The 12350-nt window shown below is 36.4% G+C and overlaps 2 protein-coding genes across 2 annotated transcripts; both read right to left on the reverse strand.

Moving 5' to 3' along the window:
* Nucleotides 1-2990: 2990 nt before the first annotated feature.
* Nucleotides 2991-4462, reverse strand: LOC124630422 (dehydrogenase/reductase SDR family member 13-like). The gene has a single exon (XM_047164323.1). The coding sequence runs from the start codon at nt 4415-4417 to the stop codon at nt 3425-3427; it is 993 nt and encodes a 330-aa protein (XP_047020279.1). The 5' UTR covers nt 4418-4462; the 3' UTR covers nt 2991-3424.
* Nucleotides 4463-10103: 5641 nt separating this feature from the next.
* LOC124630406 (dehydrogenase/reductase SDR family member 13-like) lies at nt 10104-11381 on the reverse strand. Its single transcript, XM_047164298.1, has one exon. It carries the CDS (start codon nt 11332-11334, stop codon nt 10342-10344), a length of 993 nt encoding a protein of 330 aa, XP_047020254.1. The 5' UTR covers nt 11335-11381; the 3' UTR covers nt 10104-10341.
* Nucleotides 11382-12350: the final 969 nt, after the last annotated feature.

The raw sequence follows: 12350 nt of genomic DNA on the forward strand, positions 1-12350 counted from the left end.
TAGTCAGAAGCTAGTAAGTCTGACACTAATCTAACCAAGGAGGATTGGGTTGCCCGGGTTACTGGGTTAGAAAGACAGATAGCAGTCACCACATGTAAAACACTGGTACTCAGCTGCATCCAGTTAGACTGGAAGCCGACACCTACATAGTTGGGAAAAGGCTGGGCAGATGATGATGATGTAGGTAAGTATGAAATTTAGACGTTATAGGCACTTTATCGCAACAGACTTGTCCTTTATTAGTCACTAACATTAACATGTGTACTTAAATAATGACTGCTAATGTACGGAATTTAATGGAATTACTAACCATTAGGTTTGTATACCTAGGGCATAATTTCACTAATAACTTAATAAGCTGATTAGGTACTTTGATAACCTTCACGCTTATGAATCGTGATGAGGTCACATGTATTAATTAGGGGTTACTGGCACTACTTTAGGTGAAAAGTGCGTCAAAAAATAATCGAATAACTTAGTATAATTATATTCGTAGGTACATATAATATAGTAGCTATTTATTAGAGAGTTCACCCGCGTTCCGAGGGAACTTCTGTCTGTACTCGGGCAAAATACAGCTTATTAGCCGTTTGCCCGCGGTTTCACCGGCGTCAATCGGGAACTACCGAACGTACCAGGAGAAAATATAGCCTATGTTAGTCGGAAAGAGTGTAGCTTTCCAACAGTGAAAGAATTTTTCAAATCGGTTCAGTAGTTTCGGAGTCTTGAGTGTACAAACAAACAAAAAACGGTTTCGTCTTTATCTTCGTTCTGCCAGCGGTTTCACCCGCATCCCGTGGGAACTACTTCCCGTACCGGGATAAAAAGTAGCCTTCCTCGATAAATGGGCTATCTAACACTGAAAGAAATTTTCAAATCGGACCAGTAGTTCCTGAGATTAGCGCGTTCAAACAAACAAACTCTTCAGCTTTATAATATTAGTATAGATTTAAGTGTAGTAGGTTTTTATAAATAGCCAACATGTTTATTAATTTAGTAATATTTAGTAGCGTCGTAGCTTATAAAAAGCACACACACACAAAAATAGTCTTACGGCGTAGCTATTTGAAACGATTGACCAAACCTTGTACCAGTTTTCTTTAAAAACTACACAAAAAACTACTATTTATTATAGCCGTTAAAAGTTTGTCCGTCAAATCCGTAAGCAAGTTCCGTATAGATAAGTAATAACAAGATACGTGTTAACCAATGTCACCTTGAATTGAGATGTAATATCTTTATCGAAGTCGAATAAAATGAAAACAGAAGTAGGTAATACTACCGAAAACAAAATATTTTGTTACACTTAAACTGCTTTCAGCGGGTCCGCGCGGTTTCAGGCTTACCTTTACTGTCTTCCGATCGTCTACTAGGTCTATATAAATATCTATTGTTAAGTATGATCCTAAATATACTGATGACATTAAAATAAATCATTATTTGTTCTATAATAATTAAAAGATGGCGTCGAAATACTCTTCATACATATAGTGTACCCAAGAGGCTGGCAGCATTGCCACGTTGGATGGCAATGCTTAACTTTTGACCAAAATAGAAACCGCAGCCCTTGGTTTTCTTGAAGGGTCAGCAAGTCGCTTTGTCAGATCTTTATAAAGGAGGTAATTTTAATGTTAATTTAGTAAGTATGTATATATTATATGAAAATAAAAATTTGGTAAAATTTATTTTGTTACTAACTTGAATTCCTGCTTACCATATTTTTTTCAACGACCTATGGTAACATGTTTTTCAATATACTTATTACGTTATTTAACTACGTAACTACGTAAGTTGGCCTTGGTACTGGCCCTATTAATTTAATAATTTAACTTTTTGTGTTAATTACTTGAATCTTTAACTAGTTAAAAACTGATACTTAGTAAACAATACTATATTTTTGAGAAGAGTGTTCATAGAGTTTTTTGCCGTTTCGATTTTTTATGAAAGACGACAAATGCCTATTTGAAATAAAAACTTTTGACTTTGACCTAGGGGTTAAGAATTACCTAATGATAAACACATTCAAAAATATCTATTATGTGAGTGCAAACGTATAAAATAAATTACGAAGTGGAAAAGGAAACTGTTAGCATGTGTTTTTTAGTATTACCTAATAGTTGGGTTATTTATAGAGGACCAATAGGCAATTAGTTTATATAAAAAACTCAATCCGGTCAGACTGGAAGCCGATCCCAATAAAAGTTCTAATCAATATTATTATTTGGGGACTAAAGTTCAGTGTTATAAAAATATTTATTTTATTTTATATTTCAGTGATACACCTTTCTGACGACGCTTGCCTAACAGATTATTAATTATCATTGGAAAATTTTAAAAGGTTATAATATTTTGTATGCGTTAATTATAAACTACACATATATACATTTTTAATGAAGACTAACGTATCTGAACCGGTAAAGATGATGCCATCAATTTGTGTTTAAATCTTAAATTATCTTAATGTTATAGTGTAGCTCAAACCTGCCTGCCGGGGCAGTGGGATAGTGCGAGAGTTACCGCGATCCTGGTAAAGCTCCAGAAGGAACATGATGGATTTTAGTCAGTAAGCGTCTAACACTCCCTCACGCTGCATCCACAGCGAGAGGGGGTCATAATTCTCCGAGCATTTTTCCCAACTATGTTGGGGTCGGCTTCCAGTCTAACCGGACGTAGCTGAGTACCAGTGCTTTACAAGGAGCGACTGCCCTATCTGACCCCCTCAACCCAGTTACCCGGGCAACCCAATACCCCTTGGTTAGACTGCCAAGCGAGAGGGGGTCATGTAATGATATCCTACATCCCACCAATATAAGTATTTCTACCTTCAGTACGTATGATAGGCTCGCGTTTCCTTTATTGGATTCAGACACGATACCAAGAAATAAGTATGTAATAGTATCTATACGTAATTAAATCAGTTTCAATGCTGTCTGCTTCATAATTTGCTATGAATTTGGAACGCGCTTGCCAAGGTTACTTAATAAAAGATATAAAAATAATCCATTTATTTATACTCAGGCAAGAAATAAAACTAATGCTATTTATATAGTGAAATACATCAGTTCAAAATGTAAAAAAGATTTAACAATGGGCATGTACTTACGAGTAATTAAAACTAAAATGATTCTTTTGTCATTAGTTAACATAATTTGCAATTTTAAGTGGCTACACAAAAAAGTGTAACTCAACCGTAGGTAATCAAATTATTATTCACGTTAATTTTTTAGACTAACAATGTCAAATAATTCAAGACTATATAAAATACTTGGTAAATTCTTAATGATCTAATCGAAATAATAACTTGCTGCATTGGAACAAGGACATCAACAGAACATACTAGTGTTACCTATACATTGAGTATAGGCTCTTTCGATGTGTTAAGGATTAGGCCTATTGCAAAGAGCACTTCACTTCCCATTTTTACTTATAATGACTTAAAGCACTGTTCCACTTCCTCGTCAGTTAACTTCACTAATCTCACAGACTCTTCCCAGAGAGCTTTAGCAATCTTATCACAATACGCACGACTCACAGCTCTGTTTATTTCACAATTCTTGAAGTACTGTCCGCTGACCTCTCCCGCCTTCGTGTCTAGAGCGGCGTGCAGGGCCGTCTGCGCACCTTGCCACGGGTTCTTGTAGAACATCAGGCAAAGTAATCTAAGAATGGGCGCGAAAACAATATTAGTCGAATCAAAAATTCTCGTACCCACTGCCCCAGGGTCGACATTATTAATCACAACGTTGGAACCTTTCAATCTCTTCGTCAGTTCATTTGCAAACAACACGAGGCATATCTTGCTGTTTCCATAAATATGAATTTTAGACCAGTAGTGGTTTGCCTTGTATATATTGTTTACATCTACGAACCCTACCATATGCAGGAATGATGCAGTCGTGATGATCCTGCTCGCCTCGCCAGGCTTGCCTGTCTTCTTCAGGAGAGGCAGCAGTAGGAGTGTGAGGAGGAATGTTCCGTAATAGTTTACTTGCATTATAAAGTTCATTCCGTCCTTCGTGAGGAAATCTCCAGGAATACCAACTCCAGCATTGTTCAATAGAATGTCTAGCCTGTCTTCTGTTTTCAAGATGTCTGAAGCGAATCCTCTGACGGACTGCAGAGACGCTAAGTCAAGGAGTTTGAACACCACATTCTGGTTGCCAGTTTCTTGTATGATTTGTTTCCTTGCGTTTGTTCCTTCTTCTTCGAATGGGCAGGCGATGATGGTCCTGGCCCCTCTATGCGCTAGATCAGTGGCTATCACTAGACCCATGCCTGCGGTTCCTCCGGTCACTATGACAGTCTTGCCTTCTAGTCTTCTTCTGGAGAGACATATTGCGTTGGTGGTCTTCTGGTAGACGGAGACGGAGAGTGCGATGATGACGATGATCGCTACAATGAGGAGTGCTCCGTACATGGTGACGGCAGGGGCGCCTCGCGGCTCTAAGCACACTGTGATAACAAGTGGAGCGGACGGCTCATTATAAATGTATACATAGACTATATCTTAATGTAGTAAACGTAAACAGGTATAACTAATACAAGTTTTTGTTTGAATGATGAATATATAATTCTAATCAAAATTAATTGTTATTTTACGCCTGTATGAAAAAAATCTACTCTATTTATATATTTTAATGCTCAATTCTTCTCCGCGTGTGCCCAGCAGTGGGACGATAAAAAGGCTGTAACTGTAACTGTATTTACAGTCATGGACACGTAATTAAAGACACTGTTAGAATCTTTACTTATCGGGGCATTTCATCTGTATTTCTTTTTTTACATTGCCGTGGGAACTTTCTTTTCTATTTTAAAATATTTAAGAAGGCATTGTGAAATGTTAAAACTAATGACTATATTTAATAATCCCCCGCCCCTAGTATTTTTTTCGCTTTATCCGAATCCCGGGCGGTATGATCCATAACGAAGCCTGGCCATCTAATAAAAGACACTCCATTTGCTCAGAGGAAGAAATAGTTAGGAGTACGAGAAATAGGAGTTACCTTTCTACAACAACATTCCCTACACTATAATTAAACATTCCAATATGTATTAATATTTGGTTTATTTCATTTTACCTCAATAACAGTAGGTACGACATCCCTGAACAAGCAAGCAGTCAGTTTTGTAAAAGTCGCTAAGGGGATTTTCTTCCATGCTTAATTAAAATCTGTGTAAAATTGATCGATGTTCCATGTATAACTTATTGCCACAGTATTTTTCGCCTATTAACAGTTTTTATTTCATTGGATTTGCAATAGGCCAAACCAAAGCCGCCATAAGTTGCCCGATTAAAGAGTCATTTTTACTACCCTTGCAGTGTTTTTCAGAGCTTTTCTAATTTGGAAAGGCCTAATGACCGGTAAATTATGCTTAGCTTATAACGATATGCTTGTTTATGAAATATTATAGTATTTGAATTCGCCTATTTTTAATAATACCTCTCTGAAGGGTCTTTCACTAAACAGTGGTGACTAGCCACACTATAACATTTTCGCCTCCTACGTTTGAGAACTTTCTTGGTGTACTTTGGTTACATCACATGTTTTGGAAGTGACTAAAATCAATTATTTTTTTAGAATTCTTCAAATCCCTTTGTTTTATCAGATAAAAAAATCATTTTTCAATACTTGTTCAGAGCAACTTTCACCTTTGCTAGAAAACGCCAACTACAGTATGGACGTGCGGTGCTTTTCCAAAAGTAACATCTTCCGAAACACTTTGCACTACAGGTTTTCCCGGCCCGAGTGTTATCCTAAAGTTCTGCAGACACAATTTTCGTCCTTTTAGCATCAAATGACTCCGAAAAAACAGTACCGAATAATATTAATGGTTCTCTATTTTCGTTATAACACCACCGTGAAGTCTGTTAATGCGGATAAGTTTTCCTTGACGGCGGTTTTCAGTTGTTCTCAAACCTCGACTTTTTTAGTGCATTAACAAGGCATCTTTAATAATAATTTTATTACCATGTTCTTATTACAGTTCAAGTGGTATGAATGAATCCGTATGATAAAACTTTATTTAAAAAAGCCTAAAACATTTTACTTACCAGAAATTTTGTTTAAGTCGTATTGATTGGACTGAAATGAAAAATGTTAATAAAGGAAACCTAAATTATTACCTAATTTGAGTTCTCATAAATATTTTACTCACTTGAAAAAAGGTATGGCGACTATTTCTATATCTTCCATTTACTGTCTTTAATTAGCTGACCAGCCAAGTATCCGCTACAAAAGTTAGTGTTTAGTTCCCATAAAGCGTTTTATCTAAAGTATTAAAGACAGTAAATATTTTTTGTCCTTAATTTAAGGAACACAATGTAATATTTGTTTTAATAATAATTACATTACATTTTATACCGTGCTTAAGCTCATCTCAGTACCATAACTGTTTATTTCACTTCGAGTCGGGGGTGTCTTTAATTATGTGTCCATGACTGTATATATTTTGATAGGCTTATTGAGTGATTAAACCTACTGCGCACTGTATCTATAAGAAGTGGTTAAACCCTGTGGTGGTGGACCTCTGTGGCGCAAAGGTCACCAAGCCGGACTGCCGAATCTGAGGTCCCGGGTTCGATTCCCGGTTCGATCGACATTTGTGTGATGAGCATGCTTGTTGGTCGTGGTCTGGGTGTTATAAATATGTATATATGTAGCTATATGTAGTTTATCAGTTGTGTTAGCACCCATAACACAAGTTAATTAATAACTTAGCGTGGGGCTAACCGACCGTGTGTGAAAAGGTGTCCCGACATTAAACCTACAGCTCACTCGATACGAAAAATAATAATTACACTGGTCAACAGCATTTTTGGTGCAAAGGTGAAATATATAATTTCTTATTGATTATTTGATACGTAATCGAAGTCCAGAACATAAAGTTGCGCTAGCACGTCGGGATTTAGAGATATACCCCTCTTAAAGTACCAAAAACGTGTTTTTAACGATATTGACGATTTTTTTGAAGGATAGCAAAATTGTTTTTTAGTTTCTATCTATAGCATTATATAGTACTACTCTTCCCGATTGAAATTCATTTTTATTTCGAACGCTAAGAGTTTAAATTTTCATGAAATAAGTATACAGCTACGATAGTTCGATCTTCCCTATATTTTATTTGGCCTGTTAGTATGAAAAAACTTCACTTTAGATATAAAATGGTATATATTGAGAAAGACAACTTGCAAAAATATAAATTAAAATGGGGTTAATGCGGGGAAAGTAGTACTATATAATGCTTTAGTTAAAAATTACTAGAAAATTCTGTTCCCAAAAAATTACATCAAATTTCATAAAAAAAACGCGTTTTTGGTAATTTAGGAGGGGTATAGAGATTGTAAACATTCTGTATCAGTTTCAACAATAAAGGCTTTTTATTTTATTTTATTTATTTTATATCTCTAAATCCCTACGTGCTTGTGCAACTTTATGTTCTGGACTTCGATTACGTATCAAATATTCTACAAGAAATTGTACAAGAAATTGTTTATTTCACCTTTGCACCAAAAAAAAAAAAATAATTTGTTGACCAGTGTTACCAACCAATACGTAGATTCAATTAAGCGACGTATAAAAAGGTAAGTAGAAGTCGTACACTAGTATAATGTACACTATCTTATTAATCAATAAAATAATAAATATCACCCTACACCTCAGTCAAAATGAACGGCTTGGCCATTATTTTGTGTATGGATTTCAACTTAAATATCTATTCATCAATGTTTAGTTTTTCTGTCATACAATAGCATTTGTAGTACCTATGGTAAAATGGTCAAACCACTCATATTGACTGAGGTTCGAGTTCATAAATTCTTTTCGCGCGGTTGACATTTATCATAGTCAAGTATTTCACCGCAAACTAACTGTAAAATTAGGGGTTATAGATTTAGAACTGGCATGACGTGAGAGTTAGAAAACTAAGCTCGACAGCATATCTGATTACTTATTTACAACATTTGTCATGAAAATGTTTTTTGGGAGATCTCAGTTTTCCCTTACTTAGTATCAGATATTATTATCACTGTTTTTATTTTTAGTCTCGACTATCAATAAATAAGTAATTAACATTATCCTAAAATGATCTAAATATTTATACATTTTGTTTGAGGCATTTGGTTTGTCTTGGACACTAATCATCATGTTTCGAAGGGCACGATAAACCGTAGGTTCCGGCTGTCATTTTGACTTCTTTGGCAGTGGTTACGGATAATCAGAAGCTAGCAAGTTTGATATCCAGTTTTACCGAGGGGCAGTGGTTTGCCCGGGTAACTGGGTTGTGGAGGATAAGTAGATAGTAGTCGCTCCTTGTGAAACACTGGTACTCAATACTCAATTGCCTCTGGTTAGACTAGAAGCTGTAAGGGTTTACATAGTTGGGAAAAGACTAGGCAGATGATGATGATGATGTTTGGGATATACTTTGTTCGTAAAATTCTAGTGCTCAGGAAGCTTTTAGGTACTTATATCGAAAAAACTGCCTGGAGTATTTAGAATAAACAAATATTATGGAATCAGACAGCTTTATCATTGTGTCCAGTTGATAGGTTTAAGCAACAATGTTGCGTATCTTCTTAGGAATAAAGTCCATTTCTATCTAAGTTATTTTTTTCTGCCGATAACCTTCGCGACCCTCAAATAATACTGTTCCTACATAAACATGAAGTATGTAATTACTTTAATCACTAGTCCTGATTGTAAAATGGATGGAATTAGTGCGTGCGCACATTACAAACTTTTAGTCGATTGTCGACTGTCGATTTGACAGTTGATAATACATATTTTTAATTTTTTCTAAACAATCAAAGTTTTTAGTGGGTCTAGTAGTCGGTTTCCATTCCTCTTTATACTGATTTAAGAGCCCAAATGAACCATCGGCCTACTAAAAATTTGTAGTGTGCGCAAGCTCTTAGCATTATAATGTAAATTGTTTGACTATTGTATTAACGTACGATGCCAGAAAAATGATTATCAATTGATAAATTGACTAAACAAATTATAACTCGCGCAAGATTGAAACAATGGCTAACGTCAGAATCGCTGTCACTTCTCACCGATCCCCTCGAAATACATATAGAGAGTTGCTACCTAATTGCTACCAGCTACCATTAGTTGCTACCCAATGACACCCTTATGAATTTAAAGGTGACAGCCATTCTGATATGAGGATGGCTGTCACTTTTTATTTCCCAAATATATTTTTTTCATTCAAGATTGAAAAAAATGCTTTTTTATGATTACTGCCAATCGAACAGGTAATCTGTCTACCTATATACCTACCTTTCGTAGAATGATAAAAAAATATTATTAAAAACTCGTTAGATCAATAAAATACTTAACGAACAAGTTTAAGAACAAGTTAAAGTATTGTGTGTCACTTGATAAGTAATCTAAAAAACCGGTCAAGGGCGAGTCTTATTCGCGCACGCAGGGCGTTTTACCCTTTGTTTACGGAACCCTAATAAAAACGAGCTTCAAAAGAAGATAGTGTAGTTGTAACCAGTAACATTATAGGCATCAATAAAATATTTCAAAATTATGTATGATGTGATCGCTGATCACTCTTAGATCCAATGGAAAATTAAAATTATAATATTTCGTTTTCCGGACATTTTTTTTACCGAGTGTTTTTTACTAGACGTAGTATGTTTCTATATACATGTGTTTGAACATCCTTGGCAGTCGTTACGGGTAGTCAGAAGCCAGTAAGTCTGACACCAGTCTAACCAAGGGGTATCGGGTTGCCCGGGTAACTGGGTTGAGGAGGTCAGATAGGCAGTCGCTTCTTGTAAAGCACTGGTACTCAGCTGAATCCGGTTAGACTGGAAGCCGACCCCAACATGATTGGGAAAAGGCTCGGAGGATGATGATGAGTATGTTGCTATATGCGCAAAACTATCATCCAAGGGATGATCAACCACTTTCATATAAAAAAAAAGTCTGATTACTCAGACATTTCATTTTTCACTGTTTGCCGGGGTTTCACGCGTGTCCCGTGAGAACTATTGCCCTACCGGGCTAGAAGAGCGTAGCTTTCCAAAACTGAAATAATTTTTCAAATGGCTTTAGTAGTTTCGGGGACTTTCGGGTACAAAGACACAATAAAATGTTTGCTGTTTATTATATAAGTATATTTATGTATTTCTTCATCAAATATATATAATATTAAATAGTGAAATACACCAATTCGCCACGTAAAAAACATTAATCAATAGTTATTTTATTACAAGTACATAATTAAACGACTTAGTAGTGTTACCTTATACATCGAGTTTAGTCTCTATTGACGTATTTAGGACTAGGCCTATTTAAAAAAAAACATTTCACAGCACATATTTACTTATAGTGACTTAAAGCACTGTTCCAATTCCTCGTCAGTTAACTTCACTAATCTCACAGACTCTTCCCAGAGAGCTTTAGCAGTCTTATCACAATACGCACGACTCACAGCTCTGTTAATTTCACAATTCTTGAAGTACTGTCCGCTGACCTCTCCCGCCTTCGTGTCCAGAGCGGCGTGCAGGGCCGTCTGCGCACCTTGCCACGGGTTCTTGTAGAACATCAGGCAAAGTAATCTAAGAATGGGCGCGAAAACAATATTAGTCGAATCAAAAATCCTCGTACCCACTGCCCCAGGGTCGACATTATTAATCACAACGTTGGAACCTTTCAATTTCTTTGTCAGTTCATTTGCAAACAATACGAGGCTTATCTTGCTGTTTCCGTAAATATGAATTTTAGACCAGTAGTGGTTCGCTTTGTATATATTGTTGACGTCTACGAACCCTACCATATGCAGAACAGATGCAGTCGTGATGATCCTGCTCGCCTCGCCAGGCTTGCCTGTCTTCTTCAGGAGAGGCAGCAGTAGGAGTGTCAGCAGGAATGTTCCGTAATAGTTTACTTGCATTATAAAGTTCATTCCGTCATTCGTGAGGAAATCTCCAGGAATACCAACTCCAGCATTGTTCAATAGAATGTCTAGCCTGTCTTCTGTTTTCAAGATGTCTGAAGCGAATCCTCTGACGGACTGCAGAGACGCTAAGTCAAGGAGTTTGAACACCACATTCTGGTTGCCAGTTTCTTGTATGATTTGTTTCCTTGCGTTTGTTCCTTCTTCTTCGAATGGGCAGGCGATGATGGTCCTGGCTCCTCTATGCGCTAGATCAGTGGCTATCACTAGACCCATGCCTGCGGTTCCTCCGGTCACTATGACAGTCTTGCCTTCTAGTCTTCTTCTGGAGAGACATATTGCGTTGGTGGTCTTCTGGTAGACGGAGACGGAGAGTGCGATGATGACGATGATCGCTACAATGAGGAGTGCTCCGTACATGGTGACGGCAGGGGCGCCTCGCGGCTCTAAGCACACTGTGATAACAAGTGGAGCGGACGGCTCATTATAAATGTATACATAGGCTATATCTAAATGTAATAAACAGGTATCATGCTGATTTATTAGTATATACCAGTTTTTGTTTGAGTGATGAATAAATATATTTTTTACGCCTGTATGTAAAAAGCCTACTTTATATTTTAATGGTTTTTGAATAAACCTAGCTCATTCTGTAAGAACAAAATACCAAAACTATGCGTATATGTATATTTAATTATCAAAAGCTAAGTCGTAGTCGCATACCTACATGACATTTTTATTTTATTTTCTCATTATAAGTTTTTATCATATAAATTTTACTCTCAACTTTTAATTTGAAAAAATAAATACTTAATTAACATTACAATAACAATCTAAATATTTGTACATTTTTTTCACGTATTTGGTATATCTTGGTTACCAATGATCGTGTTTCGGAGGGCAAGGTAAATTGTAGGTCCCGGCTGTCATTTGAATATCTTTGGCACTCGTTACGGGTAGTCAGAATTTAAGTCTGATACACAGTCTTACTAAGGGGTCACTCCTTGTAAAACACTGGCCCAGTTGCATCCGCTGATACTAGATGCCGACCCTAATACAGTTGGAAAGCCTAGGCAGATGATGATGATGATACATCTATCGAAAAAACTGTCTGGAGTTCTAAAAATAAATAAATGACATATATGGGAAATAGACAGCTGTATCATTATGTCCAGTAGATAAAGTTTACGCGACAATGCTGCCTATGTTTTCAGCAATAAAGTATATTTCTGTGTATTTTTTTTTGCTGATAACCTTCGCGACCCCCAAATGATACCGTTCATACATAAACATGAAGTATGTAATTATATTAATCACTAGTACCGATTGTAAAGCGATAGAATTTGTGCACGCGCACATTACATTGCAGACGGCCAATAGTTGATTTGATTTTTGATTGATAATTTGATAATTAAATTAGTTCTAGTAGTATCCGT

Source organism: Helicoverpa zea, chromosome 5 (assembly GCF_022581195.2).
Source record: "Helicoverpa zea isolate HzStark_Cry1AcR chromosome 5, ilHelZeax1.1, whole genome shotgun sequence".
In the NCBI taxonomy this organism is placed as follows: Eukaryota; Metazoa; Arthropoda; class Insecta; order Lepidoptera; family Noctuidae; genus Helicoverpa; species Helicoverpa zea.

Excerpts from the sequence above, each read along its gene's own strand:
- LOC124630406 (XM_047164298.1), bottom strand. The coding sequence starts at position 11,334 with ATGTACGGAGCACTCCTCATTGTAGCGATCATCGTCATCATCGCACTC.
- LOC124630422 (XM_047164323.1), bottom strand. The coding sequence starts at position 4,417 with ATGTACGGAGCACTCCTCATTGTAGCGATCATCGTCATCATCGCACTC.